Here is a 16,239-nt window from a genome sequence, read left to right on the forward strand (position 1 = left end):
CGCTAGGAAGAGGCGTGTACTACAGAGTATATAGCTAGAGCCTGCGGCCCTCCACGCCACATACCCTTCGGGAGGTCTGCCGCAAGGGCGGCCGCGCCCTTGCCGCCATGGCGTTAAATATTAAACAAACAAACAAACAATCGTGTGCGAGCAGCTGACCGTAGCATGTACGCGGTTCTGCCCGAGGCGAAGGTACCTGTTTGTGTTTTTGGGCTCGTTTGGAACCCCGTCTCGTGTTAAAAGAAACCTGTAAGTATGAAATGTAGTCGCGCAAATAGGGGACAACCAAGGGGTTGCGATTCAAGATATTCACCTTTCTCGCAAAGTCCCACTAGTTCAGAATTCGTTAAATGAAGCTACAAGCCAAGCCAGAGCAAGCCTTTCCTTAATGCCAAGCTCAAGGCTGGGATACGGGTAGCTCGTCAAGAACTCAGAAGAGGAGGTACTTGAAGGCCATGTAGACATTGCCGAAAGTACCAGAATGTCCCGGCAGCGTCGAAAGGTGCTCTTGTCCACTGTCTATGGGCCAAAACACATGTAAATATCAATTCATTTGAGTTTTGCTATCCGAGCGGATACTTCTAGCCAACTGGGCGGATAGTAAGCATACGACAATAGGGACGATCGACGACAACGACGACGACAAAGACGAAGAGCGATAGGGATGGCGACGATATTGGTCAAAATTGATTGAAATAAAATAAACCACTAGACCTAATCACTATCTTCCTCAAAAACTACGTTAGATGTGATTGTACCTCCATCGTGATTACTTCTGATGCCCGCAGAAAATGAACTTTCGACAGATTAATTGGGAAGTAAAACTCCACGCATAAACATTCGGAGGAAGGACTCAAGAGCAGATCCTCAACTCTGGTTCAAGAATCGCGCGAAGTTTGAGATCGAGTGGAACCACATTGCACTTACTCCTTGTATCCCGGATGAATGACATGAACTTGATAAGATCATATTGCCATATCAAAATGGTGCAGATCTGTTGGTCTTTACTGGTGTCTGCGTATTCGGCCTTGAGTATGAATGCGACGTCTCAAGTATGGCGGTGGCAACCCTGTGACTAACGATTCAAGACGGATTCGCCGAACGAAGGTTACATACGCAATCGCACCAAATCTCTGGGGTGAAGTAATACGAGAAAGCACATCACGACAACGACTTTGGATTGTTGGCCTTCGTCTGTGAGAGTGCTTTTCGCTATATATATACTTTGTAAGCATAACTGATTCCACAAAACTTCCGTGGCTGATGATTCTAGAACCTAATCAGGTGTTATGTGATGTCCACGAGAGCACCCAACACATTTACGTAAGTTGCGCGGCAATTGTGAAAATCTCATCTTCATCAAGAAGTCTCTGACGGGCGACCGCCTCTGAAATGGGATTTTCTGATCCTCTCGTAGCTTGATGATAACAAGAGATCATTCCGCTGATTTCAGACCCCCCAAAAGAATGGTCACATTCCGCCTGTGTTCTTTGATCTCTCAAGATACATTTCAAGCGGTGAAGGAAGATAATGACAGATATTTACTGGGTTGACTCAGGTGATGTAAAAATCAATGCACAAAGCTGATAAATGCGAAGCTGGACTACAGCCATGTTCCGCATCGTAAATGTCAAAGATAAGCTGTCTTGAATGCTTCTTCCTACTACAAACCTGTCCCCCTATTGGCTAAAGTCGCCCTTCTAGGGGTTTCAAACTATTTAAAAGGTGCCGCTGAGTGGAAACCTCTTGATCCTCGCAAACCCAAATGGGCGCCATCTCAGAGAATGAAGAATACAACCTTCAACCTGACAATGAGGCACTGATACTCAATGGCATGTCTGACTTAAGGAGAGCCAGACCAGTCTGACTCCCAGTCATCGCCTGGCTATAATTTGTCTTGCACCGATTCGAACAGAATACGTCTTGGTGGAAGGACGATGGATAAGGTGCAAGCGCGTTCAAAACCATGCAAAGTCGCAGACGAAAGCGGAGGCGAAATGTGAGGACCAAGATCAGATCTTGTATTATATTACATCTTAGTCGTTCAGCGTCACATTCCCCGTGCCGGTTTGTATCAGGCCTTCCGGTTACAACGTTCGCTAGCTTTATGTAGACTTCTGAGCCGGCAGCCTTTTGCTGTTGTTGACTTTACTGATGCTGTTTCAGCAATTAGGGCTTTGACTACATATGCAAAACGTAGTAGCACCACGCAATCATATTGACGCTGCGGTTTGGAGCCCCCTCTGATCCCCCTTTCCATCGGCAGCCGCCAGCATTATCACAATATCCAGAAAGCTTTTCAACCACTTTTACTCCATCATTTGGCGCGTATTTGATTTCAATAGCCTGGCGTGGATGCCCAGCGGTGAGACAGACTCGAAGCTCCAGGGTTCGAGTATCTGTCACCACTCAGACTGAGCGAGCAGCCAACAGCGACCAGGTTCCGCGCTGCACCTTACATTTTGAGTGATCGCCGAAGAGAAGTGCATTTATTGGTTATTTCAGATCTTTTGAGTCAGGGAGTACTTAAGTAGATGGAGTTCTGCTGGCAGGGTTGGGGATTTGGCATCGTGGTGTAAACTAAGAAGCCCAGCATGACACATACACATGATGAGAACGAAGCCATTTGGTGATCACGCATGCCCTGTTCGAGGGCCTATTTCCAATCCATATCTATATAAAGGCATGCTAACAGGCTATTCCTGGTCTTTTGTCCAAGAAGAATCAAACTCTTTGTGTAGGCCAATCCCGCAATTCTTTCCTCTTTAGCACTGAACACTAAACTGATGCAAAACGCTCTTTAAGCACTCCCGCCTGGAAATATTGAGAATCTGAATAGAGTCTGCAGGCAAACTGACCGTCAAACAATACCGCACTGTTATTTGACGCGAATACATCCATGATACTAACCAACGAAGGACAGCGATGATCTCCCGTGCCACCTTCATCTGGCTTCTGTCTTGATAGTGGTTAGGCGGGAGATGTTCAAAGGAGTTGGTACGGCGGCTATCCCAACTCACTAGGGCACTTCCAGATTCCAAAAGTTTCATTGTCTGTTGGTCTTCCATGCAAAGAACCGTCTCACGTAGCCCTTCTTAAACAACATCCTCTTTCTTCCCTTAAACACCCAGACACAGTTGCAGGTTCTGCGTATATAAAGTGACATCGTGTTGTAGATCTAGGCTGGAGCTAGGGCACAGCACAATGATTCGGACCGGAATTCATAGCGCCTCCTCGGCCCTGCAGATCTGAGATGATGTTATCAACTTTTCTTCGTGGATTCCGACGCGAAATCAGCTACCTATGAACGGCAAGATTAATACTTGCACTATTTCTGGGTGCCTCTATCTCCGCCGTATTCGGGACTCCGTGCCTGAGGGGTTCGAGACAACGTACGATATCACCCGTGATGCCAGAGGGTGAGGTGAAGTTGCTCAAGACCAAAGCAACTGTCGAAGGCTCCAATCCCCAATGAAGCAAGAACTAATTTTGCGGTCTTCGCTCGAAGACAAATTGCCCAGCGCATCTCGCCAAGCTACTTATTACCCCAGACGAATGACGTACAATAACATCCCGGTCGTAATCGGCTCTTGCCACATCAACGGGGACTCCTCTTCTTCCATCAGGTTCCCATTAAGCCTGCCCTGTATAAAGGTTAACTCAGACACATGAATTGTATGCTACAACAATCAAAGCTCGTGCCATCTTTCGCAATGAGCTCACGGAATGCTTTTGTTCTCCGGACGTCCAGTATCCCTTGGCCGGATCCATTAAGTCCTCGCTCACTCCAAAGCTCAACTTCAACTTCAGCAACGTCTTCTGTCGTCCGCTCCGTGTTGGACTGTGTATACGCCGCGGAAGTAGACAAAAGACAACAAGATTAGTGACCTATGCCCCGGAAGGTACCCCACAACATGCTTCCCGGGATGTATGGTGACGCTGGGTAGAGCACTACGATCTGTCGCTCCCAGTGGGACACTGTCATGGAAAAGGACATGAATGTTGCTCGATCGCATCTCTATTCTGTCCCACTAGACTTCTATATACGAATCTTGCCGTCAGTAGCATCTCAACCCCGGATTCCCTCAGAGAACCATACTTGTCAGCCACAGCTGACGCTGTCCCACGCCGCCCAATATGAACCCACGTGCCTTCACGAACCCAGCCGAGCGAACACCATAGCCGAGATGAAGCATCCGGCTGGCGTATGAGATAAGAAACCGAGTCATCATAGGGTATATGAACCCCCTGCCAGACCGCCGCTACTGCCACTACTACACAGCCCAATCGGCTTTTGTCTCCACGGGCTTGGATTTGATGGCGCCAAGAACAAGTATGTTGTCATCTGAGGTGTCGAGAACACAACCTCAGATGTCATCAAGATGAATCATTCACACCAGCCTGCATCGAGTTGTTCTTCTATGACAACCTCCTTATTCTGGAATGCATACTCTCCCAGAACGGACGAGTGGCACTGAACAAAGAGCCAAGTCTGGAGAATCTTGCCTTGGGACGTTGCCCTTTTTGATGAAGCCTAGACGGCAAGAAATTCATAGTAGGAAGTCGACGAATACAGAATGAGCTTATCATTGCCCTTGAAACCTACTTGCTTACATGCATACTGGGCCTTTATACCAATCCGCATGTCTCTACTCCCCACGTCCATAATCACTGGCTGACTGCGACCATCACTGTTCAGAAATGTTGACCTCATCGACCGATACATAAACACAGCCAAAGGCGCAGACATTACTTCCCAGAGCAAGCAATGTGAAATCATTTCACCCAGACGGCTTGATATTGTTGCTAAACCCCTGCTAAGTGCATGAACGTCAACGGGATTGACGAAGCGAAACCGAAAGTATCGCCAACCCCTACTCACTTTCTTCTCTTCCATTACAAGCCCTATATTCTGCGTCGAATACGTTTAGGACAGGGACGAGTAACGGTGGTTAAGTGTGGTTTCGTTCGCCGCGAGGCGCTCTCTCGCTGACCAGGCTCATATGTCAATCCATCCGCTTCAGAGAAGTGGGGGAGGGGTCGCGAGACTCTACCATCAGGCATCTAATTGCTGTTGGAGCTTAATAGACTACGCATGGGATGAGTCACTATATACGACTGTCACAGTGCACCGTGCCGACATGTGGACACCAAGCCGATGCCCACATCAACTCAAGACAGATTTGAAATGTAGACATAACTCAATTAACATAACCTCATATTAGGATATACAACCACCACATGATCCGATCCCCAACAAAGGAAAGCCCAACCCAGCCATTACCACCCCTTCCCATCTCTCATAAGATCAATATCTCGGAACCTCTTTTTAGTTGTCATAGTACCTCGGCTCGTTAAAGACGTGGTACCTGTGATCCCTGACGCCCTGTCCCTTGAACATGTCCGGGAACTTCCATCCCTGGGGCACGCTGTGCTCGCTGACGCGTCTATTCCTCGTCTCGTCACTCTGCGCCTCGATCTGCGCGACCTCGTCCTTGGACTTGGGGATGACGAACTTGGCGACCTGCAGCTCCGTGTCGGTGATGGTACTGCGGCTAACGCGGGCATAGCCGGTACGCTTGAGGCCCTTGTAGAGGATGTACTCGCACCATCTGTCCCAATCCGTGGGATCGACGTCGTGCATGCCGGAGAGCGGGCTGACGTAGGTGTTGTAGTTGCCCTGGAGAGGCTTGGTGACAAGGTAAGAGAGCAGGATGGACGGGTTCGTTGACTCGCCCATGAGCTTGGAGAGGTACTCGGTTTGGAGACGGCGATCCTCAGGGTCTTCTTCTTGTCCGGAGTGGAACACGAAGACATCGACCTCCTGGCCGTAAACATCAAGGGTGGCAGAGATGGCGGGAGCGAGCTCGCCGACCGGGCTGGGCAGAAGGTGATGGGTTGACTTGAGAATGGGGAACTTGGAGAGGAGGGCGGATCCCCAGGTGTGCTTGTTGGGACCTGGGCCGTAGTCGACGTACATGCCGAGGTCTTCGGCAAGGAATTGGGTGGTATCACGGTTGCCCATGATGATGCGCTGAAGGTCCGACTCGAGCAGACCGACAACGTCAATCTCGAGCTCCTTAATAAGGTCGCGCATGCGGTATTCAGAGGACCACATGTCGTTGTCGAGAGAAAAGTGGATGGTCCAGATGCCGGCTGTGAGAATGCGGTCCTCGGGGTGGTACGGCTTGAAGTCGTTTGTTGGGAAGCGCATGAATGCCGCGGCGAGGAACACAATGTTGACGAAGAAGGCGGCGATGGTGTTGTACTTCTTGTGTTGGGAGGGGGAGGAGCGGCTCTTGGCGGGGCGGCGGGCCTGCGACGAGGTGAGGTCAAAGACACCAGCGCCGATGAGGATGAAGGTGGTCATCATGACCCAGTCAGTGTGCTCACGGACAAGAGGGCCGCCGGGGACGAAAGCATAAGCAACCACCCAGACGTGGAAGAGAACCATGAAGTTATAGATGAAGAAACCCAGGCCAAATGTGAGACCAGGGCTTCTCTTGGCAGCGTTAGAAAGGAATGGGACACTGAGACCCATGAGATAGAACGCAGTGGTAAGAGCACCGTAGTATCCGAACCAATGGTGGTATGAGGTGAGGATGGCCGCACCAACGCAGCCAACACCGTACGCGGTCCATGAGCTCATGAAGCCGGGTCGGTAAAGGCCGACCAGGAGGCCGGCGGTCATCGCAATAATGGTCATCCAGCCGTACGTGTTGGATGTGGGGCCGCGGATCGGGTAACCATCCCAGACCCAGAGGATCATGGTGCTGGTGTCAGACAGAAGCGAGTGGATACCGAAGAACAGACCACCAACACCAAAAGCAGCGAGCAGGGAAGAACCGCCCTTGGAGTCTTCAGGGTAGTCGCCGCGGGTCAGGGGTGCCTTTCGGGTAAACCTCAAACACGCAACCACAGCAATCGCAAAGCCAGTGGCATTCCAGCCACCGTTGGCAGCGTGCATGACGGGCCAGAGGGGGTTGTTCGTCCACCACATGAACTTGGCAGTGGACGAGGCGATCAGGCCAATTGTCCACGCCAGAATCTTGGACTCGAGGCGCGCTTGGTGCGCTCTCTCAGAGTGCCAAGTCGCAACCCAGCCGAGGCACGAGGTTGCCACGGCGAAACCAACGGTAAACAGGCGCTTCGCAGGGTCCAAAACCAGGTAGGCCAGCAGACCAACCAAGGAAATCAGGTGGACGAACCGCTGGTTTTTCATCACCAGCGAGCGAACCGAGCGGATTCCCAAAATGCCGGGCAGGATCGTGGACATGACAAAGGCCTCGTAGCCAGAGATGCCCATGTGCCACAGCGGGAAGTACCACACCAAAACACCCAGACTGGTCAACATGGACCAGAAGATGAAGCCGTGGTAGACATCGGCAGCGGTATCGAGGGCCTCCGTCCAGGTAAAGCGCGCAGTCAGCACGCCGGCGCTGGCCTTTTCTTTCCTGTGCGCACATGAGCAATTGTTCACACGCGAGCGCAGGGATGGGGGGGACCTACTCCTTCTCGAGAACGGCAGAGGGGACAGACGACCGGTTTTCACTATTACAAGCCTTAGAACGGGAGCCTCGAAGCGGATTTATTTGGTCTGCTGTACTGGTATGTACAAGACTATTTCGGGAGCCATTGGACGTACCCCTTGCTGGAACCCTTGACATCCCTGATCACCACCTCGAAGGTGTCGAAGTCGAGGGCCGTCACGGCGTCGAAGGCAACGTCGAAGAGGATGAGCGCCCATTCGAAGAAGGCGTAGATCGTATAAGCTGGGTTGTGTTAGCAATTGGGCCTCGACGGGCGAGGAATCCAGGGATGCCCACCTCCCGCGACGCGGTGCACCTTGTGCTGGATGAAGAAGTAAATCAGCGGCACGAGGGTGCCGAAGAAGGAGTAAGCAATCGTCTTGCGGTACTTGATCGCCTTGGGATTCGGCGGGCTCAGCGTGACACAGCCAATGGTCCATGGCAGTGAGGCGACGATGTAGGAGATCATGAAAATGTCGTGCCAGTCGTGGTCATCGGTGGAAGTGACGTAGGTGAAGCCGCCGCACATGAAGGTGCGCAGAATGCCCATGGCAAAGGTAAACTTGGGCAGCGTCTGGCCCGGACGGCGAGTGAGGAGGTACCACAGGCCGACGAGGGCGAAGCGCGGGCCGGAGGTGATTGCGATGAAGAGCATGAAGAAGGACCGCTCGGGATATCGGTCGCCAATGGTCGCGGAGACGGAGGGGAACCACTCGTCCGGGTAGCCGTACCACTCATTCTGGACAATCTTGTGGAAGTGCAGAGAGACGCCGACGATGAATGCGCTAATGAAGGCAGCTGTTTACGCGGGAAGAGGTCAGTCCAGCTGTTCTTTGGGTGGTGCGCCTGCTGTCGTCCCAAGGGCGCGGGCAGGCGACGAGAATTGTGCGCGCAGCAGCGTCGCGACGAGGTTCCATCGCAAACCGGAAAATGGTCCGACTTACTGTAAGCTATGGCAGTGTGCGACCAGCTCACCCACTGGCCATTGAAGGTCAGCACGACGCCGCCGTCTTTGTCCTTGTACTTGGACGACATGGCGGAAGGACAGCTCAAGCAAAACAAAGGGAAGAGAGGGTCATCCGGGTGATCCGGTGGTGGTGTCGTGTGTGTCGAGGGGAGGTGTATGTGGGAGGTAAGGTGGCAGAGGTGGGAGAGGAAGGGAAGATGGGAATTTGGAGGGGAATGTGGAAGGGAAGGACCTAAGCAATAATAGTGGAATCGGTGCCTTGTGCCTCGGCGGGCCGATCGCGTGTTTGTGTCCGTTTGTCCCAGGCAGGCGCCTTACGGTTTGCAGCCAGCAGTAAGCAAGCAATGAGGTAGCAGCAGCAGTGAAGTAACGCTGCGATGCGGCAAGTGCGGGCAGCATTAGCAATGACACCGCGGGCAGCGTGCGGCCCCCGGAGCATTCGGGGCGTCACAGTGGAGCTGCATGGCAGGGAAGGTGATGACAGAATGTGAACCACCGGCAGAAACCCACTGGAGCTCTGCTCTTTCGTGCGTGCTGCCCTGCTGATTACCACCAAATGGCACCGAATGGCCCCAATGGCACCAAACGGGCGCTGCTTTGGGACAGGGAATGGCGGAGGCACTTTACGGTTTAGCGCCGCCGGGGAGCTTGGCACAAGGCTGAGAGATCCCAGAACCCAATCAGCTTCGACTCAAGAGCTCTTGCTGCCCCACACCGATAAAATTGGCCCCACTGGTTTGATGGGGCCCGTGCTCAGCCTCGCAACTTTTTTTTTTTTCCAATGCTGGTCAAGCATTCGCAGATCTCGATCCCGATCTGCTTCATTTTCGTCAGGCGAGCAGCAGCACTCGGTAGCCGACACCGACAGACAAGGTCACCACCGCAACCACCACAGCAGTCCGACCTCACCTACAGACTCTAACAAGATGGCCGTCGCCGAAAAGGCTCGCTTCTACTTGGAGCGTTCCGTTCCTCAATTGCGCGAGTGGGAGGAAAAGGAAATCTTCACAAAGGCAAGTCTACCTCCGTCCTCGCCCTCGACCTCGACAGACATCCAAGACATCTCACCAAGACACCATCCTAACACACCTACCACAGGAAGAAATCCGCACCATCGTCCAGAAACGCAGCGACTTCGAACACCGCATCCTCGCCCCGCGCTCCAACCCCGCCGACTTCTCCTCCTATGCGAAATGGGAAACCTCCCTCGACGCCCTGCGCCAGAAGCGCTGCCGGCGCATGAAGGTCGGCCACGTCAACTCCCAGCACGCCTCCCAGGCCCGCGTCCTCGCCATCTACGACCGCGCCGTTGCCCGCCACCCCTCCCGCAAGGACCTCTGGCTCGAGTACCTTGCCTACACCGAGGACGTCAAGGCCTCCAAGCGCTGGCGCCGCACCATGGCCGCCGCCCTGCGCATGATGCCCACCGACGCCGACCTGTGGATCCACGCCGGCCGCCGCTCCGCTAAGAACGGCGACATGGGCGGCGCAAGGGGGTACTTCATGCGCGGGTGCCGGTTCTGTACGACGGAGGGCACGCTGTGGATCGAGTACGCGCGCTGCGAGATGGAGTGGCTGGCCAAGATGGACGCGAAGCGCGGCAGCGGGAAGAAGAAGGACGCGAACCCCCTGGCGGGCGAGAAGATGGACGACGACGACGAGATCCGCTTCGGCGACGAGGAGGACGAGGAGAACGAGGAGGGTGACGACTTGCCCGTCCCCGGCAAGAAGGTCATCGACGAGGACGCCGCCGCGAAGCTCAAGAACAACCCGGCCATGGACGGCGCCATACCCATGGCCATCTTCGACATCTCCCGCAAGCAGTCCTTCTTCACCCCCGACGTCGCCGAGCGCTTCTTCGACATGTTCGCTACCTTCGCCAAGGTCTCGTGCCTCGAGAGGATCATCACCCACGTCGTCGAGGCCATGCGCGCGCTCGACGCAGCCCATCCCGCGACGTGGAACTGCTACGTCCGCCTGCCGCTGGTCGGGTTCAGCCCCGACACGCCCGAGTTCCCGCTGGGTCTTCGCGAGGTGCTCTCGAGGCTTGGCAAGGGTCTGGACGAGACTTCGGATAAGGAGGCGCTGCGCAGCAAGAGCCTGGTGTGGATCCAGATGATCCTCCTCGTCGAGGACCTGGACGAGGGCATCAAGGCCGTGTTGGAGGCTACAAAGGACAAGTTGCAGGCGTGAAATGTGCTGTGTGGATATCGGGAAGAAAAAAATTGGCTATTGGTACAGAAAAGCAAAGGAAAACGGAAAAGCGGTGCTCGAAATGCGCATTTGACGGGAATAGACGGTGCAGAACCGACGCACCACCCTTGATACCACTTGCATACTCGGCGTTAGCCCCTAATTGAACTGGTTTGAAGCAAACACGCTACGCCGCCGAGTAATTCGGAAACTTCTTGCCCTCCTCAACGGCCTTCTCCCACTCGCCGTCCTCGTCAAGCTCCTTCGCCATGCGAATCACCTCGTCCCACTCCTCCTTCGTAACCTTGTTCACGCTGAGACGGCCCAGCTTGAGCAGCTGCATGTTCGCCAGCGGACCCTTCGGCCCGACCTCCTTGAGCAGCGACAGCGGCACGATGCGCGGGAACTTGTGCTCGATCTTGACGTGCACGAGGCTCCATTTGCTGCCGTCGTGGGGTGCCGCGTCGTCGTAGTAGGGATTGTCGTTGATGCACGCGTTCCCTACATTGGTCAGCTAGCTCGGGCATTGGGGAGGGGGTTACTTACAGTCGGGGGAGTGCTCCTTGACGATGCTGATGATGCCCACGATCCCCGGCTCCTTACAGTTGGAGTGGTAGAAGAACGCCTTGTCGCCCTTGCGCATGTCTCTGAGGTTATTCCTGGCCGCGTAATTGCGAATACCTGCATCATCGTCAGCTACCAGTCTTTAGATGGGGATGGTAAGGAAGCTTACCCTCCCACCCTTCGGGCGTCTTCTTCGCCGCCAAATCATCAATTGAGAACTTAATCTCATACCCATCCTCGATCCGCACATCCGGCTCCGACTTCATGAGCCAGTACCGCTCCTCCGGCGGATCCCTCCGCTCGGCGTCCGGGTTGACGTCCGGCACGGAAGCGGATGCGTCGCGGAGCGCTTTGAGCTCGTCCTTGGTCTTTCTCGGCGGTACCTCTTTCTTACCTGCGGCGGGTTTCTGCGAAGGTGTCAGAAAATGAGTTGTGGTTCGTGGGGGTATGGGTGAAGCGCACCTTGGCCTTCTTCGCAGCTGGCTTCTTGGCCTCCTCGGCCTTGGATTCCGGCTCATCTTCCGGCTCGGCTTCAGCGGCTTTCCTCTTGCGACCAGCGCCAGCTGCTTTCGAAGCTTTCTCTTCCGTGTCTTTCTTGGGGGCAGCATCCTTCTTTGCGGGTTTCGTCTTGGCGGGGGCCTTGCTCTTCTCAACACCCGTCTTTTTCTCATCCGCCGGCGCCGCAGCGCTCAGGCGCGTCGACGACCGGAGACTCCGTGTGACGGCAGGCATTGCAGTATCAATCCTGGGCAAAAACAATGATTGATTACCTGTCCTGTATTTCAACGGATGATTGTATGAGATTATGGCAGGTAGTCCAGTTTTCTGGGTGTTTGATCCTCTCAATCGCGTTGACGAGATGAACCGCTTCATGCTCATGGGTGACGCGACGACGGGAGCGCACTGAGCGCACAGTGTCGCCAGATGAGAACTGTCAGGGCGCACGGCCCTGGTGTTCCAGTTTGATCACGTAATCAGTCCGTGTTTATCACAAGTTAATCGTGACTTTTCATGTGAAATAGACGTGGTTGAAATAGACGTGGAAGGGGAGAGGAAATTCTTTCGTCGCAAGAAAGCTGATGAATTTTGGACTATTTGTTTTTTTCAAATAGTCCCTGAATGGATCATCAAAACGCACAAGCTTGAGTTCGCCCCGTACCCAAGAAGTAGTGGAGAGCAACGGTTGACTGCTCGGTACTCATCCACCCCCATATCGTTCTCAGCGACAATTGTCTGAACTTCCGTACGCTATTCCAGTTCAAAGAAAGTCTAACTATGTGTATATCTCACAAGAGTCAGATATTGTGATTCAAAGCTCCCGCACAGAAGACCACCCTGTCAGACACCACAACTCCTCCTTCACATCAACTTCATCCCACCAACCTCACAACACCACAACCCCAAGACACCCATCATGAACAACCAGACACCCCCCTTGCTTTTTCGTCAGTCCTCGCCGCCATAGACGACAACCCGCTCATCCCCCTCCGCCACATCGCGCCCCGCTCCCACGCCTTCTCGTCGAACACGCTCGCGGTCGAGAGGCTGCTGACGATGGCTGCGCTCGGGACCAAGATGGACACTGTGCACAAGGGTCGTCGCAATATCACCCTGGAGCTGTGGGCGAGCATGAGGGAGGTGGCGGCGAAGGAGCTGCGCCGGGGCGAGGCGCTTGCGGTGGACCAGTTTCATCACCGGGACGCGCTGGTGGGGTATGAGACTATGGGGAAAGAGTTGCTGGAACAGGTTGCGGGGGGGGTTGATGCGTTCTGCACGGCTGTTGGGACGGCAGGGATGGCGATGGGTGTAGCAGGGGTTCTGAAGGCTGCGAATTCTGTGACAAAGGTAGCTGTACTGGAGTCGTGGATTTCGCCGGCCATCATGCACGGAAGGGTCGGGGAGCACAAGGTTGAGGGGACTGGGGTCGGATTTGTGCCGCTACTGCTTGATCGTGAGGTGAGGGATGTTGATAAGAAATACACGCGGCAGATGCGCAGGCAAATAGAGACGAAGGAGCCTATCTATGCGGGGCCCTCGACGGCGTTGAATGTTATTGCTGCGCTGGAGCTGGCTAAAGAGTTGAGGAGGGGCAAGAACGTTTTGACTGTTGTTTGTGACTCTGCGCTGAAGAGTATGAAGGGGATTCGCATTTGAGTTAATTACCTGGTGATGGACTACCCGAGGATGATGGAACCGACTCCCTGGAGGTCTCATAGACACTCCGACTAACCCAGGAAAATCATAAGGCTATCTCCCAAGATGCTCTTATAGATCGTGGAGATGGCCATAGTTGTCGCGAAGCCATTTCTTGGCCAAGTCAGCGATCAAAGTTCGTAGGGAGGTGCATCTAAGCTCCGTACAAGATTGCCACAAACCATGGGATTCGGTCCAGCGACATACCTAACCACGTTTTCGGTCGCAATCTCGTCAAGCTTGAACTCTTGATAAAGGCGGAGCAATTAGAATTAAAAAGAGGAGTTGTTTTCGGCCACGTAGCTCCGTCCTGGAGAATAACCCAAAAAAGCTCACGGGGAGTACTTGCACGCCATCTAGGACACATTCCAAGTCTTCACCCCCGGAAGGAAGCCTAGAACCAATACAGGAGACAGTCATGGTCACTATGACAACGAAGAAGAAGCGAACGAAGCTTTCTCCGGCGAAAGAAATGAAGACTTAGACGACTGTCGACCTTTTTGAAACAGAGTGTCTTCAAACACGATTCGGACGAAAGCTTTGAAACCAAGCGACTATCTTCGTCGTTGAGTTCATCGTCATGACTCGTTCAGCCTGGCTCCTTACTTATCATTTGAAGCTGGTTGATCAGTTCTCGGTCGATTGAACACAGTTGCAGATTTCTTACGTCCATTCTCGATTTGAAGGTGTCACTCATAGTGGGACTATTCCCTACCTGTTGACCGGAATTTGCAAATGCGCCAGCTCTTGGCTCAACCAACGCAATCAGACCCTTGTCTTCATGTACATACAGCCATCCTCATTTCGCACTGATTGGTCGAGCCCCTTGTCTGCTGTTTGTTGGCTCCTGGATGGACACGGAAATCGACCCATACTTTTCACAAGTCGCTTAGAGCCTGCATCTGAACTGAATAAAATTTGTGTCCAATTCGTGCGCGGAGGCGGGCGAAGACTCCGGTATCTCGGGTGGATGCTCGCAAAGCGAGCACCAACAACGACAAACAACTGGCTGGAAAAGAGGGGTAACTTCCCTGTTCGCGGCTATCTTGCCTCTTCCTCAGGTCATTTCAAGGACTGATGTTCCCTCCCATGCTCCTTTTCTCCATGAGTCTTTTGTTCTTTCACATTGACTGCGCGGAAAATCAGGCCGAAGCAAAATGCAGGCTCCAGCTCAACCCACCGCCGCCAACGAGGCGCAAATAGCTCCTGACCCGGCCAACGAAGTAGGTTTACCATGGCGAAGCAACAGCTTGAGGCTGCAGAATCTCAATATGGCGAGAGGTATGCTGACGACCGCCGAATAGGAGCAGGGCATCGCTGTTGACGACGGGGCCTCCCAGGGGGATGGGGAGAGGTGAATCGAAACTCTAGGCTCTATGCGTATGGGAATAGACGCTCACAAAATTGCGAATGATTGGTTGCAGTGTCCATACAGCTTCGACAGCATCTCTGAGCGAGAGCATCACCGAGTATCGGCGCCTTCACGGGCGCACTTACACCCAAAAGACCGATTATTGCCTCCCGAATGACGAGAGGCAGAATGAGGGGCTTGATATTGCGTAAGCTTCTACTATGCTCGGGCACGTGCTTTTGATTATTGAACGTCACCTAAACACAACGAGCTGGACTAACTCTTATACTCGAAAGGCATTACTGGGAGACTCTATTTCTTGACGATAGGCTGTTCCTTGCTCCAATTGGTGACAGCCCCCAAGTAAGCCTCAATGCATGATATCTCAGCCCTAGCAGTTTCTGATTCAAAAAATAGAAGGTTCTTGACCTTGGAACGGGGACAGGCATTTGGGCCATGTGAGTCCCGGTGCACGCTCTAGTCCGATCTCGCAACCGCTAACAAACCCATAGCGACTTTGCCGACGAATTTCCCTCGGCCCAGGTAACAGGCGTTGATATATCGCCCATTCAGCCTGGTTGGGTGCCCCCAAACTGCAAGTTCCAGGTCGACGATATTGAGCAGCCATGGACATGGGACGCCGACTTTGACTACATCCACATCCGCCATCTCGAGGCCAGCATCTCGGACTGGCCTGCCCTCTACAAACAAGCGTTTGATCATCTTAACCCGGGTGGCTACATTGAGATCAAGGAGCTCGACATTGAAGATCATTCTCAGGCTCTTGGCCAGGACCTGCCTCAAGACCACGTCTACCGTAGATGGGCAAAAGTCTTCTTCGAGGCCACAGACAAGCTCGGAAAGACCATTCAGCAGTCTCGAAACCACGGGATCGCCAAGGCCCTCAGGGAGGCTGGCTTTGTCGACATTGTGGAGAAGAAATGGCCCATCCCCATTGGTGCGTGGCCCGCTGACCCCATGCTCAAGGAAATCGGCGAGTGCAACTGGATGTACCTGGACCAGTCGCTCGAGGGATTTGCGCTTTTTCTTCTCAAGGAGATAATGGGTTGGGAATACGCCGAAATCATCGTCTTCGTTGCTGAGATGCGGAAAGCTCTGAAGGACCTGAGTCTCCAACCCTTCTATCATCTGTAAGTCGGTTCATTCGGCGTCAACATACGTACATGAAATCGAAGAGAAGCTAATCATGTCGCAGTAATCTTGTTTATGCTCGTAAGCCTGAAGAAACAGAAGAAACTCAATCTTGAAGCTCGGGGGAACCGGAATTGGTGAACGATCTTATCTTACCGTGATTGGAAGATCATAATCGGAAGCCTCTTGTTTATAATTATAAGTCAAGAACGTATAAATAATACAGTGTTCATCATGGCTCGTGAAGTTGAGGCTGTTGATTGAATTGCGTGTGTAGCGAAGGCAAGAAT

The 16,239-nt window shown here is 53.3% G+C and overlaps 5 protein-coding genes across 5 annotated transcripts; 2 read left to right on the plus strand and 3 right to left on the minus strand.

The window, feature by feature from the left end:
• Positions 1–5,329: 5,329 nt before the first annotated feature.
• On the minus strand, positions 5,330–8,564 carry COL26b_010860 (uncharacterized protein; the record flags this gene model as incomplete). Its single annotated transcript, XM_053183545.1, has 5 exons — positions 5,330–7,454; positions 7,510–7,551; positions 7,646–7,772; positions 7,827–8,327; positions 8,474–8,564. The coding sequence occupies 5 exons, from the start codon at positions 8,562–8,564 to the stop codon at positions 5,330–5,332; spliced, it is 2,886 nt and encodes a 961-aa protein (XP_053032478.1).
• An 858-nt stretch (positions 8,565–9,422) lies between these two features.
• Positions 9,423–10,689, plus strand: COL26b_010861 (uncharacterized protein; the record flags this gene model as incomplete). Its single annotated transcript, XM_053183546.1, has 2 exons — positions 9,423–9,464; positions 9,595–10,689. The coding sequence occupies 2 exons, from the start codon at positions 9,423–9,425 to the stop codon at positions 10,687–10,689; spliced, it is 1,137 nt and encodes a 378-aa protein (XP_053032479.1).
• Positions 10,690–10,876: 187 nt separating this feature from the next.
• Positions 10,877–11,985, minus strand: COL26b_010862 (uncharacterized protein; the record flags this gene model as incomplete). The annotated part of the gene is made up of 4 exons (XM_053183547.1): positions 10,877–11,190; positions 11,236–11,370; positions 11,423–11,660; positions 11,716–11,985. The coding sequence occupies 4 exons, from the start codon at positions 11,983–11,985 to the stop codon at positions 10,877–10,879; spliced, it is 957 nt and encodes a 318-aa protein (XP_053032480.1).
• A 714-nt stretch (positions 11,986–12,699) lies between these two features.
• On the minus strand, positions 12,700–13,133 carry COL26b_010863 (uncharacterized protein; the record flags this gene model as incomplete). Its single annotated transcript, XM_053183548.1, has 2 exons — positions 12,700–13,022; positions 13,109–13,133. 2 exons carry the CDS (start codon positions 13,131–13,133, stop codon positions 12,700–12,702), a joined length of 348 nt encoding a protein of 115 aa, XP_053032481.1.
• Positions 13,134–14,717: 1,584 nt separating this feature from the next.
• On the plus strand, positions 14,718–15,952 carry COL26b_010864 (uncharacterized protein; the record flags this gene model as incomplete). The annotated part of the gene is made up of 3 exons (XM_053183549.1): positions 14,718–14,727; positions 14,891–15,005; positions 15,310–15,952. The coding sequence occupies 3 exons, from the start codon at positions 14,718–14,720 to the stop codon at positions 15,950–15,952; spliced, it is 768 nt and encodes a 255-aa protein (XP_053032482.1).
• Positions 15,953–16,239: the final 287 nt, after the last annotated feature.

The sequence above is a fragment of the Colletotrichum chrysophilum genome (assembly GCF_026319265.1).
Source record: "Colletotrichum chrysophilum strain AFK26 chromosome Unknown scaffold_123, whole genome shotgun sequence".
Taxonomy (NCBI): domain Eukaryota; kingdom Fungi; phylum Ascomycota; class Sordariomycetes; order Glomerellales; family Glomerellaceae; genus Colletotrichum; species Colletotrichum chrysophilum.